Here is a 22,909-nt window from a genome sequence, read left to right as displayed (position 1 = left end):
ACCATCACATTACATCACATGGTACCATTACATTACATCACATGGTACCATATCATTACATCACATGGTACCATCACATTACATCACATGGTACCATCACATTACATTACATCACATGGTACATCACATTACATTACATCACATGGTACCATATCATTACATCACATGGTACCATCACATTACATCACATGGTACCATATCATTACATCACATGGTACCATCACATTACATTACATCACATGGTACCATATCATTACATCACATGGTACCATCACATTACATCACATGGTACCATCACATTACATCACATGGTACCATATCATTACATCACATGGTACCATCACATTACATCACATGGTACCATATCATTACATCACATGGTACCATCACATTACATTACATCACATGGTACCATATCATTACATCACATGGTACCATCACATTACATCACATGGTACCATCACATTACATCACATGGTACCATCACATTACATTACATCACATGGTACCATCACATTACATCACATGGTACCATCACATTACATTACATCACATGATACCATATCATTACATCACATGGTACCATCACATTACATCACATGGTACCATATCATTACATCACATGGTACCATCACATTACATCACATGGTACCATATCATTACATCACATGGTACCATCACATTACATTACATCACATGGTACCATATCATTACATCACATGGTACCATCACATTACATCACATGGTACCATCACATTACATCACATGGTACCATCACATTACATTACATCACATGGTACCATCACATTACATCACATGGTACCATCACATTACATTACATCACATGGTACCATATCATTACATCACATGGTACCATATCATTACATCACATTACATCACATGGTACCATATCATTACATCACATTACATCACATGGTACCATATCATTACATCACATGGTACCATCACATTACATCACATGGTACCATCACATTACATCACATGGTACCATATCATTACATCACATTACATAACATTATATAGGTACCATCACACTGACGATCAAATCCCGGGATTATTCTGTTTCTTTATTATCTGTCGGTTACTGTTTGTGTTGTAATAAATGTTGACTGTGTTTCATTCAATGTGTGTGGTTTAAATATTCATGTGTTAAAGGAATGCTATTTTAACTAAATAAAGTAAGGGTTTAAACTGGGCTACATATGAATGCATGGGAGTTTGAACTCAGTGACAGTATAGCTGTATTTTAAATTAATCAGGCCTCTCTGCACTTTAGTCAGAGTCATACCATTAAATTGGGCTATTGTAGACACATTCCTAAAATCTATATGTTCATAGACCCTCTCCAATTCACCTCCCATACAGCAGGGCTATAATGTGAAGACCTGAACTAGAATTGGAAGGTGAGCTACATAATGAAATTCTCCAGTTTTACCAGAAACACAACTGCAGGTGAATGTGTCTGACCGTCACAACTTTAAGCAGAAATAATAATGTTAGATGTCAAAAATGTTGTTTGTTGTGTTGTGCTTTTTGCTTGTTTTAGAGTTTTCCTTCCCCCAGAAAATTATTCAATTCAAGATACAACTTGAATCAGTCGTGGTTTGGACTGGTTCAAGAAAACAAGGATCTTGTACTCAACAATGGGATTTTTTTTTCTGACGTACCACACTGAGAAGAGAGCTGTGCTCGAGTCAGTATTTCTGCACTGCCTTTTGGGCCCTAATTTGGTGACTCTCGTGCACATTTTTGCACCGACTCCTGAAGTTTACAGAGCTCTGGTAAAGTGGGGACTTCATTGTCTAGGGGGCATCCGTGTTTGTCAAGCTGTCGCCAGACTAGGAGCACTTAAAAGAGGCCCCTGCAGGCAGTCTCCTTTATCTGTAAATCAAAAGTGGCCCAGATCTACACGGCGCTACTCTCTGGGGTTTGATAAAAGCCAGAATAGTGTCCCAAAACCCCTGAGCTGACAGACTGCTGTACAAAGATTCACTGTGGGATCTTGTTACACGAGACAAGACACAATGGGAAATAGACGCAGACGGAGACGGACAATATTAACCACGTTTTTTTTTTTTTTTGGGGGGGGGGGGGGGATCGTTTTGAAAGTAGGACAAACAACCACATCAGTTTTATACTTGAGAAAAGATAATTTAAAGACAATTCCTACACACAAACATGGACAGAAACCCGCCCCCCCCTGTCAGCATTTTTGTGTGTGTGTGTGTGTGTGTGTGTGTGTGTGTGTGTGTGTGTGTGTGTGTGTGTGTGTGTGTGTGTGTTCCAAAATAAAAGCCCTGGCTGAGGTCTGCGCCCGCTGTCCTCCACAGCTGGAAGTGTGATTTGCTCGGCGTCAATCTCAACAACACACCCCTCCCCGCCCTCCATCCTGCACAGGAAATTACATTTCCCACTCCCTCACTAGAACCAGAGGTGGTGTGTTTGTATGTGTGTGTGTGTGTGTGTGTGTGTGTGTGTGTCTTCACACACGTTCACACATGTTCACCTGTGTGTGTGTGTGTGCGTGCGTGTGTGTGTGTGTGTGTGTGCGCGCGCGTGCACGTGAGCCTGCCAAATGTGCTTTCACTGTGTGATGAGGGGGAGGGACGGAGGGAGGTTCTGAGTAGAAACAGAGCGTCCAATGTTTCATATTACCCTCCTCAGCTGGGAGGAAAAAAAAGAAGTAGAAGGAGAAGAAGAGGAGGAGGAGGAAGAAGAAACCTGGGGCTTCTTTTCTGAAGAGGCATTTAACTGGGAGTTTATGGAGGCTGCAGCCGTGGAAAATGAAGATCTCTTCTGTGGTCTTCGCTCTCCTGACCCGAGCTCTGTTTGGAGGTAGGAAAAGTTTATTTTGTGCTTCATAGCAAAGTGGACGTGGTGGAGGGAAAATGTTTTCCACAATTTTTCTGAGAAACTTTGCAGAAATCTGAGAATCAGGGAGGATGTTGGAGGTGATGGGTGAAGAGATGGAGAAAAAACATTTTAGAAAGTCTGAGAACTGAAACTTATCACTTTATTTGTCCAGTTTCTGATGAAATGAAGAGTTTCATGAGATTGCAGGGTGTGTTATCAAGAAAATACCAAGTTTATCGAAGTGACATGTTTGCACAGATGAGAGGGAACTCCAAAGTGAAAATTGTTGTTTTTTTCTGAGTGTTTGAAAGTAAAACGGTGTGCAGTTTTGCCTCCACATTAATTTACAGTAATTGAAGTGAACTTCTGCGACAACAGCAATCTTTTTAGTCTCTACGCTGTATTTGCGTTGTTTTGTTCTGTCACTCAAGCCCAAAATAAAAGACTAAACTCGAACAGGCGGCGGTTTTAATTACGTGCTGCGCTCGAAGCTTCTGACTCGTGTGACAACGGAAGGCGTGCGTGTCGTGGAAAGTGTGGATTGTGAAATTGCTTAAGGTTGGAAAAGCAGATGTGTTGCATGTTGTCACGCAGCATTAAGGGTTGTTCCTCAATATACGTCCTACGTATGTCGCCTCGACTGCCAAAAACAACACGGTGGTCGGCGTGAGAGGGAAGACGACTGTTGAGCAACAACAAACGCACAGCGCGTCATGGACCGTGTGGATTTCAGATTCGACCGATAGTGTTCATTCGTTAGGCTAATTGCTTCTTTTTTTTTCACAGTGCTTTGGTTATCAAGAGAGAAGAAGGAGTCGAGCAGACATGCATTAACTGATTATTGTGATGGTGAAAACCAAAAAAACAGGCTGCATATATTTTAGGCCATTGTGAAATTTAGAATCCAATTTGAAGTGAAATGAAAATGGCTTCAGTACATTTTTTTCACTGCAAATCATTGGAGCACTGCTTTCCTCTCGGGGAGAATTTGTCTGAAAATGTACTCTTACATTCATTTTAATTGTTCTGTAATTCATCATAAATGACTTTAATATTTTTCCACAAAAATCTGGCACAGATTTGAAGCCGTACAGAAACTTTAAAACTGATCTTAATTGCACAAATATGATTCCCAGACTGAATCCTGTGACAGAACAACAAATCCTTTGTTATTTTACATTATTCAAAGAACTTTTAGGGTCGAACAAATGCGTTGAGCATTTATTTTTTTTTTTTTTTTAAGTAAATGACAAAACTGAGAATAATGATAATAATGTAAAGTTTTGAACATCTTCAGTTCCAACTCGCAGCTTTTACCTCCAAAGTGAGGAGTAAGTAGATCTTGAGTGGACGTTATTTTCAATATTCACAACCGAGCTGTTTACGCTGTCAAACTTCAATTCAATTTACTGACGTCTAACTATAGTTTATCCCAAGCTGTTTGGTTGTTCAGTTTGCTATGAGACTGTTCAGCGCGCCCTCTGATCCAAACAGTTAATGGTTTAGTTATGTCTTAGTTCTCCCACTTCTGGATGGAAGGTCTAGTGCAGGAACTTCCCCCTAAATTTGATGCTAGTGTGCCATTTGTTTCAGCAGGGTTAACATTTAAATCTGGGCAGACTTCTTGATGTATTACCTCACGATACCAGTTTTAATCAGCCTTCCTGCACAGACCGAACCGCTATCTCTGATGTGGGGGGTTGGAGACGTGGTATCGAGGTCCTGCTTCCTGCCCAGCCCACATGTGAGCACATACCCTTAAAACTTGATGTTAACCAGCTGCTGCAGTTTTGACTGTTTTAGACTCTTAGTTTGTATATAAATATATATTAAACTTCCTGGTCTGCTAAGTGAAGACAATACAGGAGTGCCATGAAATGCAGTACCACTGAGGGCTCGCCCCCAAAAAACATCTGGCTCCATAGTCTCCCATTCAGGAAGCATCAACTTTTCTCATGAAATACAAAGTCAATAATTATTTTCCAAAAGTGATTATTGTGTCTTTTACTGAAGTCACTACTTCTTGTTAGTTTTCTGGCGGTCAATCTGAAAATGATCCCGTAATTAATTAGATATTAGGCCTCAAAAAGCAGTTTGTGTGGGAGCATGTTTAGTTTGATTGACATGCCAGGTTTCTGCTATAGGTGGGCCGGCGTTGTGTCCTCAGGTTCTCATCACATCAAGTCAGATCCTCTCGTTTGTTTTAACAGTGTTGTCAACTATCTGTAGCATTGTCAAAACAATGGAGGGACAGGATAACAGCTGTGAGTGTGTGCTCAAAGAGATCCCTGAAACCAACATCCACTCAGTACAAGAAAGGAGAATGGCTTTAAATTCACGTTTTGGTATTAAATAACCTGCTTTCATGTCTCTAACATCTTCAGTTTCTAACGGATTGGATATGGTTAGATTTGAGATATTTGATTTATAATGAAATTCATTTGTCACCTAAACAAATTCATAAATGTTGATAATATTCTAAAACAACCTGTAACCTGTCATTTGTTTCTCCAGATTTGTGTTTGTCCATCAACGTCACCATCACTCCCTCCCCGTTCACGGTGGCCCAGGAGGGTCAAAATATCACACTGACTTGTGTCGTTTCCCAACGGCGACGCAACACCGCTTTACCCGTGGTTAAATGGACCTTTCTGCCAGCGGGCACGGATCGACCGGAAGACGAACTCCTCATCGCCCGCGTCAACATGAGAAAGGCCCGTTTCTACGGCAACTACACAAAGAGTTTCCTGTGGCCCAAGCTGAAGCTGACGGTGGTGAAGCAGGGGAAGACCTTCGAACTGCTCATCTTGAACGTGTCCGAGGACGACCGAGGGCTCTACATGTGCCGGGTGCAGGAGTTTAAAAAGCACCAGGACCGGTGGAAAGCCTCGTCCAACTGCACTGCCGCTACTGAGCTCAGAGGTGAGGGCTATTTTTATTATCCTGTTTTTTTCCTGTCCTCTTTACCAATCTTGCACTTTGTCTTCACTTTGTTCAGTGATGATTTGCATGAAGGAGGTTTAAGGTTGAAACACCGAAGTAAAGTCAATTCCAAGACTGTAAAAAAATGTGAGACAGTTTCACATCTATGTAATTGTAATACTAGCACTTATAGATTTGATTAAAGGGATGTTCCAACCAAACTCTCCTCCACAGAGACTAAAGGGAAAGGTCACCTTGGACTCATGTAGGTTACAACCATAGACTGTATACATGTAGCTTCTGGCTCTGAAAAGTAAGGTCAGTGCAGAAGTGCCTTTAAATGCAATACCACTGAGGGCCACTAGGTGGTGGATCCAAAAAGCCTCTGGCTCCATAGACTCCCATTAAACTTCTCATGAAATCATGAAGTCAATTATTTTTTTCCCAAAGTCATTTAGGTGTCATTTGCAAGAGTCGACCCTTCTTATTAGTTTTCTGACAGTCTTTCTGAAAATAATCCCATCATCAATAAGACATTAGGCCTCAAAAAGAGATATTTTTGGAGGTGTGTTTGTGTGATTGACAGGCCTGTGGTACAGTCAGGTTTCTGTCATAAGTGGGCGAAGAGTAGTATCTTTGGGTTCTCAATCAGATCCAACATTTACTCCTGCCAAGCTCGTCCAAATATGGTCACTTCTGGCTCTAAAATAGTAAGATGGCAACGACCAACTACCAAATTTGAGGCTTCAGAACAGCAGTTTCCAAACCAATGGGTGACGTCACTGTTGGTTGCCACTTGGTTACAACAGATTCCAATGGTAACACATTTTCAAAGAAATAACTGCTTCCTCAGCGTTTTCTCAAACCATTTACTTGGTAGGTCTGGCCGCTGGGAGAGTGGGAGGCAGCCACTGAACTGGGTCAAACCAACAGCTCCTGCCCAGATCACCACGCATCATAATATGGACAAAAGGAGTTTATCCAGCTATATTAAATAAAAAAAATAAAAAACGAATTCAAAACTGGCAGATCAAACATAAATAATCAGTAACAACATTACCTTAAAAAAAAAAAAATACAAAAACAGTCATTAATAATTGTAACTACATGGCCAATAAAGTAATTTCAGTTGGTCGTTTACGTACCATTTATCAGCTGTTTTAGAGATAATCAGGAATGAGACCAGTTAGTATACAAAATTTAGATCCATATTATTAGACACTGATGTGTTGTTCTCAACTAACATTTACTAACAAAGTCAAAATTAACTTCATTTTTAATTACCAAACATAAAATGATATTCAAAATTGCTTGATTTATATTGTATGTCCTTTTAAAATTCATAAATCTAGGTGCATCTGCAAGTTGACGCGATCTGGTATTCAGCGCAGTTGCACGAACAATACCTTTGCAACCACTTAACAAAATGGAAGTTGTGGTCCGTGCTGGATGTGATAAATGAAGACAATATGCGGATTCTCAACTTTACCCATCCACATGTGGTTTAAATGAACATTAGTGGCAACATACAGTGCCGTGCCTCACTAGTACACTTGGGATTGTAGTCTAAAATAGTGAACTAAAAGTTATGTGTGCATCAAGTAGCAAATAAATAGTGTTAATTTGATTTGCTGGAGCTGTGGAGAAACTTGGGTTCCAGAGCTACAAAAGGTTGGGGGCCCCATGGTTCCTCCAGTTGCAAACTGTTTCTGCTGCACAGTTTCACACAGGATGACATCACTGCTTTTAATGGTGCGGGGCGGACACTCGACAGCTATTTCTCCAACCACAACAGAAGCGATGACAAACGCTGTTTTGACAGTAGCATAACCGCGGAGATGTTTAAGCAGATGCAGGTTTGTCTGCAGAGATATTCTCTTGTCAGCAGCAGAGAAGCTGTGACAACTACAGAGCAGCTCCCAGATGCACACAAGTTTTAGAGGTTTTCAGTGGATGAAAAAGATCATGGATGCCCTGGTAACTCTCTTTTTTTCTTTAATGTGGACCTGAAAATAAAGGACTGTATCTATAAGAAAATGGAAGGGACACAACAACTCTTTCTGCCGCTAGATTTTTGTTTTATTTGGTCAGGTGCCCTCAAATATGAGTTCAAGGCAAATGGGACGATTTTCATGGGTTCTTAGACTTATAGATCCAAAGCAAACTCAAATTGTGATAATTATTTGCACTATGGGAGCAATTATGTGTCTCCAGTAGCAGCGGTTTCTGTGACCACAACCGGATGATGTAATTTATCTGGCTGAAGAGGCTGCTGAAGTGGCTTCGGTGAGCAAAAGCACTGTCCTGCTTTTGGGAGGGGAGGTGTCACTGGTTAGGAATAAGCTTGGAGATAAAAGGAACCTCCATCTCAATAAATTGCAGCTCTGACTGAATGAATGATCTTAGAGAAAAAGCAGCGAGTGTGAGGTTTCAATGCCACCGCTGGCACACGAGACGATCACACAACGGAATGGATGACACATCCACTGGTAGCAGATACTGCACAGAAATCCCTCCACTTTCACAAAACCATCTTTAGAAAGTGTTTTTCCTCCCTGCTTTTCATTTGTGGCACATTTTGAGCGCAATTCAAATGTTCTGTCACCAAGAGACCTCAAGAGACTGTTGAATTTGTCGGTTCTTTCGCCAGCGTTTGGTACCAATGGTGAAATAACAAGTCCATCATTGTAGACAGATGTAGGGAAAAGTTGTACATGCAGTTGGTGACCATTGATTTGGCTGCTGAAAGGACTGTTGGTAGCAGTGTAGTTAGGAAGATAAATACAAATATGGGATTTTAGAATTATTTTAGAATTCAATTCAAAAAAGCATGCTTTTATTGCTGAAAAAAAAAAAAAGAATACGGCTTTTAGTATGAGGACTTACAGCTATCTGGGGAATCATTGTTCAAGATTGTTGGAGTTTAAATACAAATACAAAAATAAGCGTGACTGCTAACGTTAGCCTCAGATAGCATTTAGTGTTAGTTTCCACACAGTGGGAAAATACTGTAAAATGAATATGCTAATTGTGAATAGGACTTTTTTTTTTTTTTTTTACATAACTTGTAAACCCCCAAGTCAGACAATGATTGCCTTGGGAGGCAACACTTAGGTACTACTGCAGGTAGAGGCTAGCTCGCTGGGCCAGCTAACATCTCCCCTCTAATATCAGAGCAGGTAAACTCATTTAGCTTTTACATTTCGATTGTAGAAAGGCTGGAGAAAAAAATAAATTCCGGAAGCTACGTCTATTTTTATATACAGTCTATGCTTGAACCTCGTACGTGTTGCTTCACCATGTGGAGAAGTCCAATGCTTTTGATGGGCCCGCTGCGCCTGGTTGTGGTCGCTCGGCTTTGATCTGGTCTTCATTGTTCGAGGGAGGTCGCTACGCTACACTCATCAGTCAACAGGAGAGGACAATACTGGGAAGTCTGCGTTGGTGTTCACTGTGCACGGGTTTTGGTTAATAGAGATGCTGATGTCAGCTGCTGCAGAAAGCACTTGAAGTCATTTGTGTGAAATTGCTGCTTCGAGAGTGGTTTATTGAAAGAATCAGTGCATCACAATGTTTCATCCTCGCAACAATCCAGAGACACTTCTTCTTGAAATTGACTACCTTAGTACTGTCTTCCCCCCGGCATTCTGCTCACCACATTTTCCATGGAAGCGTTCCTGCAGCCTGTGACTTTCGGGGAGTCCGCAGCCAAGTCTGGGCCCGAGCAGACACGCAGTCCCTACCGAGCGCTGTTGACGTTGGCCTCGACGTGGAGTTTCCCTCCCTAAAGTAGAACAGACAGCGTCCGGAGAGACTCGGCAGGAACAAGAGATAGTTGTGCTGAGGAAGGTAAAGCTCGAAACGTTTGTCTGCAGTGACAGCCCAGTGGGCAGCTGGCTCGTGTCTGGCTCTTAAACCTTTTGTGGTTGAGGATGTGGGGAGCTATTTTCATCCAAGGAAGCGCCAGCCCATTATGGTTTCAGTGATAATAATAAAAAAAAATAAGCCTATTGTGATATTTTTGGACGAATACTGCAATTAGAACGACACCGAGGTGACAAGAAGCACATTCCTACCGTGTTGAATAGCTCCTGGTTTAACAGACTGTTGGGAGACGACAACTTTAAACTAAACTCCGTACACATGCACGCAAATGTTTCTACTTCTACGTACATTTAAATATCTAAAAATCCAACGTCCAGGCAGGATCAGGACTGATTTCAGACCAGAAAATCATTTTAGAATACATCTGCTCTGGTAGTCTTGCAAAAGATGGAAAAGCATCACAGTGGCACAAAGAGGGAAACATTACACCATTAGAAAGATCAACATTTTCCTCAAATGTACTTTTTAATTACAAAGTTAATCTCAATACGCCTAAAATGACATTGTGTTAAGTGACCATCCAACAAAAAATGAACTTCCTTAGTCTCTGCCATCTCTGTAAACTTCAGCAAACGCATCCCAACTAGTGAACTCTGAGCGTTCAGAAAAGTTGTGAATAACTCCAGAAGGCAAATAAAATTGCAGTCAAAAAAAAAATTCAAACCAATTTTTCTTATTTAAAACGAAACTGAACAATGATGTTTAACCAAACCCGACCTCTACGTGATCAATGCCATGACAGAACAAATATGCAGCCCAATATCTACGTTGGGAAATTGCAACGGGCGGTGCAAAGATCTAAAAACACAGGAAAACGGCTCCACTTCTGCCCAGTGGACCAGCAGGGAGTGGAATTTCTTTCCAGCATCATCACTGTGCGTTGACAGCTATGATAAACATCAGCTACAGATTTGCGGGGATCATTGCTTCTGGTCACCACTTCAGACGAGACACGGCAGATGACGGAGACTTCATGTGCACATAACCTGTACGCTCGCGGGTGTTTCTGTGACGTCAAACTGATGGAATTTTTGTGTTGGACTAACATCAGGTGACCAGGTGTTTCCACCATCAGTCTCACTGACACGTAAAACCCCCATTACTCTACTTACTACTGCTGTAATAAACACATCCAAAGAGGTCAGAGGGTTTGGTAGAAAAACTAAGGGCAACGTCCTCCTCTTGGCATAAACAAACTGTACTCTTAGGTATTTCTATAACACATGTGGGCGATTGGGAGCTAACGAGGGAGTTCTAAGAGGTACACGGCACACGGATGTGGCACGGGTTTAAGTATAGCAAGTACTCCATGAGGAAAAATGAAAATCTGAACCACAAACATCTCTTTGGAGCTTTTTCTGTAAGAAAAAAAAAAAAAAGGGGACAACAAAATAGGTCTGTGTTTATGTCCATAAAAGGAAACACAGTCAACAAGTGTATCGAAAGATGCTGATTCTTCGAAGAAAAGATGCGAAGAGAAAACAGGAAGTCGAAGGGTAGATTAGTCAAAGCTTTGTTGAGACGCACAATGTGCCTACATTAATGCCCGGTCATTTAGAATACAGCAAATTAAAGCAGAGTCTGATTCAGTCACAGAGGATCATTATTGCGTCTGTGTGTTGGTATTTACAATGTTGGGTTTGTTGGGGCACCGAAAAAGAGCCGCAAGTCTAAAATACAGTCATCAACTGAATGCAAACTCTGTGCCTCTGAAGGACAAAAAGGAGTCTGATGAATGTGTCCACTGTTGTCCGCCGTCGACTTCTTCGGCCATTCAAAAGTTGCACTAAGGACATTTACTCGATCGAGGGATAAAAGGCGGTTTTATGTGACACACCAGTTTCTGATGATTCCAGCATGTACAGCTGCAGCAGTGACAGAACCACACACACAACTCGGGGCAAAACCACCACATAACTGTCATGGACGTTATCAAGATTTACACTGGGAATAATTTACCATGAAGGAAGAGATGGTCTTCATATTAAATCATCTGCCATTTGAAACAACCAGAGAGAATTAAATGTGTCGCGAAGAAACCGTGTTGCCTTCAACGATAGTGTTTTTCATCAACGTATGTGCTGCTGTTTTACCACAGGTGCGTTTGTCTGTTGGTGGTGTTATTTTTTTTGGCTCTTAAAACAGTCAGAGAATGTTAAGCATTGTTTTATTCGTGTTTTTAGTGGGAAGTTTTTCTTAGTTATTGTTGTTTCCAGACTATTGTTTCAAAAGGTACAATAATGTTTTCTAAAAACTTTCTGAAAAGCTCTTGTGTTAACGTTCTCGAAATGTTTATACAACATTGTCAGAACATTCTTTAAAAAAAAATTCAGAAGGTTTTTTTTTTTTTTTTTTTTTTTTTTAATTGTTCCCAGAATGTTATTAATTCAAAGTACGATAAAAAAAAAAACAACATGATTCATTTTGTACATTTTTTGACGTAAAATTCGTAAACGTTCGGTTGGTTGCAGTGTACGCTGAGCTAACTACTAGGTGGAGGAAAGATGCTTTGCACTTTGAATGAAACAACATTTCATTTCACCAAGAACGATTACACTGCAACTCCACAACAACCGTGCTGATGCACTTCACTCGACTGTCCTGTCATAGACGACGCGCAGCTGCTTTCACGCATCTCTTGAATATCTAGCAGCCGCCGGTGCTACAGGTGCACACCTAAGTAAGCAAACCTTGTACAGACTGAAGAATGTAAGTTTTGGAAAGTCTGGAAAGTCCAAACGTTTAAGTGGACTTGGCCAGTTCATCTAATTATTTTTGTTTTAATGAGCAATTTAGAAGTAAGAATAATCACATACTAAATCATTTTACCTGTGAACCCACTTGTATATAGAGTGAATACTTATAATCCAATCTTCTCTTTAAGATGATGAAGGGCAGTGTTCCCAAACAGCCGAATGTAGGTCACATATGGTCAGTGTCGGGTTAGTGATTTCACAGATGGGGACTGAATCCAAAAGTAACTTCCCGACAGCCAACGTTTCTGTAAAAGCTTTTCACCAACAGTCGGGGATCTGAAAAAAATCTTCAAACTCTTAAAACATGAATATAGACTAAGAGTGAAATCAGGTGAGCAGGGTTTGGGTCCAATGCCACCATTATTTTCTCCACTCATACACTTGATCTGTTCTTGTGTGAGTTTTGCTGTGATCCATATAACATATAACGTAAGGTTGGAAGGTCTTTTACTTTGAAATAGAGTTCTGCTAAATGTCACCTCGTAACAAAGGTCGATGTTGCATTTGGCCGAAGCTCTTTTCTTGGATTTATTCTTCGTTTTATCAGATCTGCAGACTTTACTGTTGAGACTTTGTCTCGACGGTTTTATGTGTTGTTTGACAGCTTCTAATTCTTACTTAGACAGCTCCACTCTGCTTTATGACTCTGGCTATAAATATAATCCCATTTATCACCAGTGAAAGTTCTCACCGGGAGGGGGGGGGGAGGGGGGGGGGGGGCTGTGTTCAATTTATTCCTCACGACGTCTATTATATTTTTTGCTATAAACCAGCCAAAAGAAAATCATTTTTCATACTTCCACTCACCTACAAATATTGTCGTTTCTGGATTATCCGAGGCGTGCGCGCTGGCGTCTTTGCTTGCTTGTCAGTCAGCCAGTCGGCCGGTGGGAACGTCTCCAGCGGGCGTGGCGGCGAGCCCGCCCGCCCGTCGTCAGCCGCTGGTGGTTTTGGGGTATTTCAAGATGCTCTGGTGGGTGTCACTTCACGAGCTTCCTATCGCCAGCTCAGCGCTGTAAAGACTGCTGTGGTCAGATAGGGTGGAGAAATGAGGGAGCGTGTGGGGCGAGAATTCACACCGGGCATGGGAAACACATCTTCTGTCATTTTGGACGCAGACGGCACGTAGCTGGGATTCTCATTTGGCAGAATTCGCAGGCCTTTGATTGCCAATCGGCGTCTATTTCATTTCTGGGGCGCAACAGTTTCTACTGACCGGGATGTCTAATATCTATAAAGATACTGTAACGGTAAAAAGAAAAATGTCTAGCAGATTTAGAGAGACGCTCCTTGTTCTAGTTTTGTCTTGATTAGCTGTTCCTACAAAATGATGCTCAACAAAACCACACCTCTTATTCATAAGTGAAAATACAGTGCTGAGTAATCAAATATTGTGTCAGATCAAATGCAGATTTAGGTTCTCTTGTAGGATCTTGATTTAAAATGATATGGCTAGAACATTAAAAGGAAAGCCAGAGACTGGAACCAACTCAAGGGACTAACATTTAATAGCTTTCTAGCTACATCTCGTAAATCTGCCAGCATCAACCCAATTAGCCAAATTTAGCTTCATTCTTATTTTAAATATGTTAGCTGGCTTATCTTTTTTTCTATCATTGGTTGTTAGACTCTTGTCCAGATTAGGTGTACTGGGGTGCAATGAACACAGACTATATAAAAGTGGACGTAGTTTGCAGGCGTGAAAAATGAGGCTGAAGCAGAAGTGTCTCAAGCTGCAATACCACCGGGTGCCACTAGAGGTCGGCTCCACAAAGCCTCCGGGCTCAATAGACTCTCATTCAACTAGTCTCATAAAATTCTAAGTCAATACATATTTTCCACAAGTTATTTCGGGGTTGTTAGCTAAAATCACTTTCTTAACGGTTTTCTGGCGGTCCATCTAAAAAAAATAATCCTGTTTGAAAATTAGAAAATAAGCTCAAAAAGCCTTGTTTTTTTTTGGGGGGGGGGGGGGGCGTGGCTGTTTGATCGACAGGCCCTTAGTGCAGTGCGTTTACGGCTATCCAGTGCAACTAAGAAGTACTGTAACCACCTCGAACAAATATGGTCACTTCCAGCTCCAAACCGCTTGGGACTAGCAGGATGGCGCCGGCCAAAATCCGAACTCTTGGCTTCACTGTTCAGATACCACACCAGATATCAAGCAGCTCCACCGAAATGGAGAAGCGTACTTCTGTTGAGGATGTAACGTTAACATTACTCCTCTCTCCTCAGCCATTAGTGAGGCAAATCTCAAAACTCACATCCACTTCTTTGCATGGCACGAGGTTTTGAAGACCGGCATCCGAAGCAAAAGCAGCAGCATTGTGACACAGTGCTCCATTACACAGTCAGTTGTAGGGACTTTATGAATTAGAAGTCCAAGATCTCAGTGACATTGATGTGATATGAACGCTGGCCGGAGGGTGAGGTGAGAAGGGGAGGAAATCACACTCTGGCAAAGTACAGATTCATCCTAAACTAACAGGAGCCAGCCGGGCTACACTCGTTTTAAATGCTTGTCTGCATCTTCAGGACGGTTTCAAACATCCAAGTCGCGTTCAGTCACGTCAGAGAGCATCGGACATTTTTCAGCCCCGCGGTTTGCACAGGTTGCCCCTTTTTTCTACCGCCACAGTTTGTGACGGACATAAAAGGTTGAGGTCGGGGGGACGGCCGAGTGTGAGGTAAACGTTGACGGTGGTGCAAAACTCAGAACCAACTGTTTGCACTCATGCCCGAGTTAACGAGATATTTACCCTTTTCACCCAGTCGAAGGTTGAGTCCTGCGGACAGTGAATCAGACACGATCAGGCAGGGAGGAGGCTCAACTCAGGCTCAACTCAGGCTCCCTGTCTTCCTACAATTAGCTTTATTTAAACTCTAGCCAGCGTGTAATCAGGCGGCGGGGAAGCCACAGTGATGACTACGGACCTCACGTGTTTCTCTTCTCTCTTTTTTATTCCTTTTCCTGTGTAGTGCATGTCCTACCGGCCACCAAGGCCAAAGAAAGCCTGTGGCGCTTGTTTGAAGGTAAGCCCTGATATTTTTGTGTGTGTGTGTGTGTGTGTGTGTGTGTGTGTGTGTGTTTGTGGTGGACTTTGCGTTATATCATCTTTGGTGGGCAAAAATAGACCAAACCAAAGGATACACTGCAGTGACTTAAAATAGCTCGGCGAAACATGAACTCCCCCCCCCCCCCCCCCCCCCTCTTCAGATTTCGGTGTACAGTGAAGCTACAAGGCTGATGTGCTCTTGGACTGACGTGTGTGTACATGTTTGTGTTTCAGATGTGTACCTGTGTGCGGTGCTGATCTGCTCAGTGGGCCTGCTGTGCATGTGCATGTTCACCGTGACGGTAACCTGCCAGTACGTACAGAGGAAGCAGAGGCTAAAAGGTCAGCAGCAACGCCGGGATCAGCCGCCACTGACCTTTGACCTTCATCTTCTCGCGTCTCCATTTTTTTTTCAGTCCTATTTATCCTGTCGGAACCGTCTTTTTTTTTTTTTTTTTTTTAACCGAAATAAAACGTGTGTTATCTCTCTGCAGATAATTACCACTTGGTCAAAAGCCCTCAGAACAGGTGAGATTTAAAAGGCAACACACTTTCACCCTCAAAAAAAATTCTGTCGAAAGGAAAACAAAAACAAAAAAAAGCAGCGAACACTCAAATGTACTGAACCTCTGCTCCTCTGGCTCGACTCCAGCTCCGGAGACACGGTCACCAGCGTGGTCAGCGTGTCGCCTGCTCTTCCTAAGAAGGAGAGGAGGTACAGGAAGAAAAGGAGCCGAGACTACCAGGAGGAGATACCACCAGAGATACCAGCAAAAGGTGCATTCACGTGTACTGAAACATGCCGGAAAAGTTACCGCCGTCGCATTTTTTTTTTCCCACAGCGAGCACATAAAGTTAGTCCGATTGTAATTCCTTATCTACAAGTTTCTTAATCCTTCTCGGTGATAAGAAAAGTAGAAATAGCTGAACGTGACCATCAATCCGGACTGAGGTTCACTCAAAGTACATTTTGTTCTGCACTGCTGTCCAAACATGAACACACGCTGAACACGTCCCAAGTATGAACGCTTTGAGTCACGGCGTCGTTGCCTTAAGTTGACCGAGTCGAGGTTTCAGGGCGAGAACGTGTTCTGAGTCACCGAATCCACGTCCCGATTAGCAAGTGGGCATCGTTTTTTTTTTCCCCAGTGACGCTAAGAATTATTTTTGAGTTATTCTGAGACAAATTCAAGTTCAGTACCATTTCAATTCTTTCCCAGTCCTCCAGTCCTCACTGCTGACATTTGAAAATGTTAGTGGTAACACTCCTGAATGAATGTTTTGAAACATTATACGTTAATTAATTCAAAAGATAATCCTTTTTTTTTTTCCTCTTTTTTTTTGGGGGGGGGGGCAGCTTTGCTTTGCATCTTCTAGAGACGCTCCATTCATTGGCAGGGTGTTGTTTTTTTATTGGTTTGAATTTGCTCCACCGCTCATCTGCCAATCTAATGCGACTGTGCATGTCATTTCATTTATTCAGGAATCAGTGTAAAAATATAATAATAATAATAATTCTTTTTTTTTTTTTTTTTTTGTCCCTGCAGCTCCCATCAGAGACAAAACACGCAAACCCAAACTTTTAAAACCACAACTGAGAAAAGTTGTGTTGGTGAGTACCGTCCCACGTCCTTTTACACTTTCTTTGCTGTAATGAATTCCTCTTTTGAGAAACCCATCCAAACAGTACACGTGGTACATTGACAGCTTTTTGCCTAAAGCCCTCCGTGCCATGTAAAGCGTTCATGGTGACGTCGAACAGGGACGTCTGGGAGCAAAAAGTACAACAAATGGTCCTAAAACGTGCCGCGTCAACCAGGTTTAACTCTGTGATGTCACTGGAACGATGAACGCTGCGTTTTAACGACACGAAATGCCGCAAGAGGTCGTTGGATTTCCGGCCGCCTCGGTTCCAGAACTTGTGTGCTCACGTTTACCAAACCTGCCATTCACCCAGACGCTAAATCTGCCCTGGAATTAGATTAATGGAGTTTCACATAAACGTTTTACTCAACCTTCCTTTTCTCACCGCTGAATCCCACTCCTCCCTCATTATTGTTATTATTTTGCTGTTGTCGTACCCTCCCTCCATCCCTCCCCCTCCCTCTTCGCCCTCCGTCTCCACCATCTCCAGCCGAAGATAGTGGAGGAGAACCTGACCTACGCCGAGCTGGATCTGGTGAAACCGACTCCGGAGACGAAGGCGTCGCGTAGCGGCACGGTGTACGCTCAGATCCTGTTTGAGGAGCAGCAGCTGTGAGAGAAAACGCAACGCGCCACTAGTTCCCGTGCCTTGTGTAAAAAGTACTGTCTATTTATATTCTGTACTGTCTCGTATTCAAGTGGTTTGTGAACGGAAAACTGTGTGTCGTCTTGAAATGATGACAAAATTGTACATACGATTTTTATATGAACTTTGGTATGACTTCCTCTTGTAAGATCAAGATGCAAAAGAACATGTTTTTTTTGTTGTTCTTGTTTTTTTTTAGATATACTGGAATATTTCTTCATTTTTCTTTCGCACCTACATTTAAATGCCGCGTAGCTTAAACTGAGAAAACGGTGAGACTTTCGCGCCGATCTCGACCCGATTCGTCCACCGCGACAGTCGGAGCGAAAGCTGGAGGTTTGGTGTGGAGGGCTGATTTCAGCCGACCCGACAGCATCACACATGCTTCGCGAGGGCATTCGCGACCCGACGCCCGGAGGGTTAAAACCCCCCGTGGTGTGTGTGTGTGTGTGTGTGTGTGGTCATCTCGGCCTGTGACCGGCAGGTTATACCCCGATGTGAATAGTGTGGTGTAGAATAATGCTGCTATTTGTGATTTTAAAGAAATTAGTGACCGTTTTGAGAAACGTCCTTATCTCCCTTCCTGCTGAGCGTCGGAGAGGACACTTCGATACCGCTCTCTTGTGTCACGCTCACTTTGAAGCGACGTATATCTGACAAACAAAGCGCCTCTTTCAACTGCTTCAGTTCCTCGTCTCGGTACTCCGGTTCAAATAAATACGGCCGACAATCCAACTGGAATGACCCTCCGACGCGCACGAGGCAATCCGCCATTGCATTTGGCAATTTAGAGCTTCCAGGAAGTCGGCCTGACGCATGTAAACAAACCGGGCCGCGGTGCGACGCGCCGGGTGACTCGGTCCGATGGAAAGGATCCCCGGACGGAGAGTTCAAACGCAAACGGCAAAATGGCCTTTTCATTTCTGGGTTTACTTTTTGTCCGACTTGAAAACAAATCGTTTAAAATGCTCCATGTTTAAAATCAGGTTGTTGTTTTTTTGTTGTTGTTGTTGTTGTGAAAAGCAGCAGACAGATTTTGTCCCGGAGATACGCTGTTTTGTGCGACTCTTCATTTCCCCAAATCCTACAGCGGCAGCGAAGAGTGCAGCGTCAGCGTGTCGGGTAGAGATACAGCAAGATGATCCAAACCACAACTATCCTTTAAATATAACAAATAATGAAATAAAGAAAATCATAAGTCTTGAAACTTTTTGATTGGCCCTCGTATATTGTGTTAACTTACTGATTGAGCTGCAGAGTCGTCGGTCGGTGTATTTATTATTTTTTTTTTTTTAAAAGGCAGAAAAAACACACAAAGACTTTCCTAAAATATTGAATTGTTCCTTCGAATTCATGAACACACTTTATTCTAACGCGACGTGACCGGCTCCTGTAAAGTCCTCGTGTCTTTGATATTCCTTGCTCGTTTAAATCACTTCCGCAACGGATTGTGGGAAACCCCGCCCGTCCGGAGGAAGCCCATTTATGAAGGAGGGGAAAAAGTCAATTGGAGACGTTTGTTGTTATTGATGTGAACCGACGCCTTGCATCAAACGGGATTTACTTCCAGCGTGTTCCCGGCCCGTCGTCTTCTGTGTTCAGTTTGAGTTTGTGTTTGCGTGTCGGGCTGCGGTTCGTAATGACCGCAGCTCCACAGAGTTGGTACTAAAGCAGCAATTACACCCCCCCCCCCCCCCACCCCCGATACCCCCCACCACCACCAACCCCGCAGGGCGAGCACATGAGACCACTCGAGCCTTTTGATCCGGTTCCAACCTCAACTTAACAGGCCGTTAGCGACGCACACACTTGTTCCACGAAGGCCGAACACATCCAAGGGCTTACACACAAAGGCACATATCGTTAAACAGAAACGCATTTACCCTTCTTCTTTTTTTTTTTTTTTTTTGGGGGGGGGGGGTTGTGTCCCACCCCCTCGACACTGAGACAAGTACAAAATACGTTGCGTATATTCTCCTTTTATGAACGCCGTCAACGGTCCTGTCTCTTGTTATTCGACTTTGTTCATGTAAAAATAAATACAAAAGCGACTAACGATGTCAACATTAAACCAAATAAACTCACTGACATATTGGTACGCTCTTCTGTATTGATTGGAGACCCCCGGCAACACTGCGTCCCGCCCACCAGTAGGTGTAACCTGACTGCGCCACAGACCTGTCAATCAAACAGACCCCAAAATGACAGATTTTCAAAGCTCATTTTCTTGTTAATGTTTGGACTATTTTCAGATGGACCGCCAGAAAACTCATAACAAGGAGCGACTTCAGCTAACAGCACCAAGATAACTCCCGGAGACATTTTACCGACTGAGAACTTTAGGAGAGCAGTTGAACGGGAGTCAATGGAGCCGGAGGCTTCTCGGAGTGAACCTCTGGTGGCACCCAGCGGTATCGCAGCTCAGGGCGCCTCGGCGTTAGCCTCCTTTTTCAGAGCCGAAAGCTACCTCCACTTTCATATACAGTCTGTGGTCAGTCAGCAGACGGGAACAGGAGGAGAACGGTCACGTCACCCACAGAGGAGACAGACAGTAAATATCATAGTGATCAAAATACAAAGGATATGATGCAGCCTAACATCTGTAACACAGACATATTTATTTATCAGTGATCCTTCAGGTTTCTAGGTTTCCCAAGTGGAAAGAATAAAGGACGCAAAGTTTATTGAGCGCGGTCCATATTAAACCATACTATTTCATTTTCATGACATTTTGGCCAGCATACCACACTGTGATATATTTTTCGGGACATTTTGGACCACATGCTACACCAAGACGTTTTTATGACATTTTTGAAAACATACTCCAGTATGACGTTTTTATGACATGTTGGACCACAAACTACCGAGACCGTCAGGATCCCTGCTTTTTCCTAGAGTTGTTGTTTTTTTCTCCCCTTTCTGTGTCTCCTCTTCCTTTCTTCCTTTCCCATCTCATTTCCCTCGTCTTTCTGTTTGTCCTTATTTGTTGTCTGTTGTTTCTGTGAGTTTTTGTGTCAGCCCGGCTCGAGGAGGTTAACCTTCTAGACTCCTCCCTGGTTGATTCCACTGGACGTCTGGCACAGCAGTCTCCAATCTCTCCAATCTCCCCCGTCAACCTGCTGCAGTCGATCATCTCCAGTTCAACTCCACCTTCATCAGATTCTTCTGTCAGCTAAGAGTTGTTGTCTGAACTGATCCTCGTCTGTCCACATCGCTCCAGTCGTCCTGCAGTCGGACTGGAAGGATCCTGCTCGGCCTGCCTGGACTCAAGCGAACGTCTCCCTCGGCTCGCGCTCCACCCTCAAACTCCACTCCACCCCACCTCACGCTCCACCTCACCCACGCTCCACCCCACCTCACGCTCCACCCCACCCCGCCCCACAACACGCTCCACCCTCACGCCCCACCCTCACTCTGCGACAAATAACAAAGACAATTTGAACATTGTAGAAGATGATATTTTTAAGACACTTTGGACAACATACTACAGTATACAATTTGTATGGTATTTTTGACTTTTTGAGAGACATACTATAACAAGACATTTTTTTCATATTTTAGTCGACATACTCCAACAGGGTCACGGGGGGGGCTGGAGGCTATCCCAGCTCACTTTGGACAAAGGCAGGGTACCCCTAAGGGCAATTTGTAGAGTTGGGGGAGGAAGGGGGGAGTACCCGGATAGAAGCCCCTCGGGCTCACAGTCTAAAGGTCCCGGGTTCGATTCCCCCCTGGTACCCTCTATGTGGAACCTTCACGTTCCTGCAAAGTTAATAACCCCCCAAAAAAAGTTAGTCATCCATAACATGGATGACTAACTTATGCATGTAGTCCATAATGTAAAACATTACATTCAAGCATCCCAGCTCACGGTCGAAGGCAGGGTACACCTGGGCAGGTCGCCAGTCCATCACAGGGCCAACACTTATAGACAAATGTAAACAAAGACCGTTCACGCTCTCATTCACACTTGGGGGCAATTTGTAGAATCATGGGAGGAAGACGAATATGATAAAAAAAAAAAAAAAAAAATGTCACAGTATGTCTCCCAAAAAGTCATAAAAATGTCATTATCTCCTGAAACAAAACCGACTAGGAGTTGTGTTTGGTCAGTTTCACATTAACGTCAGTTTACCTGCAATTTTGATCTTATTTTGTTCTCCAAGATAAGAACCAGAGGACATGTTGGCTGTAATCTCACATACCTGCGCTACGCTCTCCTTGCTTTCTCACTTTCCATGAATCTGAGTGTGAAAGTACTTTGGATCCTTTTTCCAGTTAATGATCCTCTGGACTCGTGCATGGAAAAGCAAAGCGGAGCTTTTTTAAACAGCGAATTTGAGACCCAGACTCAAAGGCACCGCATCCTCCCCTTCCACCAAGACCTCCACTATCACATGTAATGTTATCCATGCAGATGCAGTTTCACTTTTTGCTGCACGCTTGCCAAAGTTCGTCTTAATCATAGTGGCATTCTTCCCTGTTTCCAGCTGTCAAACAGCAGCTAAAGCGGCGATCAATCTGTTTACCAGTAGTTCTAGTTAAACTAATTAAAATCACTTGAGAACTGTGATTAGACCATTTACTATATATATATATATATGATTAGCTAGCCAACAGCTGACAAATGATAAGACTAGTGTGATGAAGAAGGTCTCTATTTTGAAAAAGACACGTCATGAAAGTCGAGTTGTATGATTGTACAGTCAATCAGATGACCCTCCAGCATGTCAATTCAAAACTAATATAAAATACATTACAGGACTAAGAAATCTAGCCATCGCTGCAAATGTATAAATTCTGACAGCGAGCTGGTAGTCCTGGACTTGGACACGTTTTGCTCCCCCGACTGCACGTTAAACTCCAACCTAAACCACTGCTGACCTCCGCGTTCGTTGGCGTTCCCATTTTCCGTTGTTGTTCTCCAATGTTCATTGTGGTTCCACCCGAGTTTGTTTCATCCCCACACCAAATGACTGGAAGTGACCTTTCGGCGGCGGGCAGAAGCGTCTTAAAAATGCCGTCGGACCGTGAAATGTAAAGTTTCTTCCAGACCGCGTCGTCCTCGACGGGAGTCGGCTAACTGGAACCATGTGTGTGAATAGTGCCTCTCTCTCTCCTTTCCC

General features: G+C 43.1%; 1 protein-coding gene across 2 annotated transcripts; it reads left to right on the top strand.

Annotated features, from left to right (window-relative positions):
• The first annotated feature begins 2,545 nt into the window (after positions 1–2,545).
• vstm4b (V-set and transmembrane domain containing 4b) lies at positions 2,546–19,881 on the top strand. 2 transcript variants are annotated; one of them, XM_069156123.1, is made up of 9 exons: positions 2,546–2,856; positions 4,547–4,618; positions 5,389–5,796; positions 15,417–15,470; positions 15,728–15,835; positions 15,988–16,021; positions 16,146–16,270; positions 17,041–17,105; positions 17,628–19,881. In XM_069156123.1, the coding sequence occupies exons 1-9, from the start codon at positions 2,805–2,807 to the stop codon at positions 17,751–17,753; spliced, it is 1,044 nt and encodes a 347-aa protein (XP_069012224.1). In that variant the 5' UTR covers positions 2,546–2,804; the 3' UTR covers positions 17,754–19,881. The 2 variants fall into 2 exon arrangements, with proteins under 2 accessions (XP_069012224.1, XP_069012225.1); XM_069156124.1 differs by lacking the exon at positions 4,547–4,618 and having other exon boundaries at positions 2,553–2,856.
• The last annotated feature ends 3,028 nt before the right edge of the window (positions 19,882–22,909 follow it).

Source organism: Embiotoca jacksoni, unplaced genomic scaffold (genome assembly GCF_022577435.1).
Source record: "Embiotoca jacksoni isolate LCO1_2020_lvr unplaced genomic scaffold, fEmbJac1.0.p SCAF_20, whole genome shotgun sequence".
Classification (NCBI taxonomy): Eukaryota; Metazoa; Chordata; class Actinopteri; family Embiotocidae; genus Embiotoca; species Embiotoca jacksoni.
This window is presented reverse-complemented; position numbering and strand designations above follow the sequence as displayed.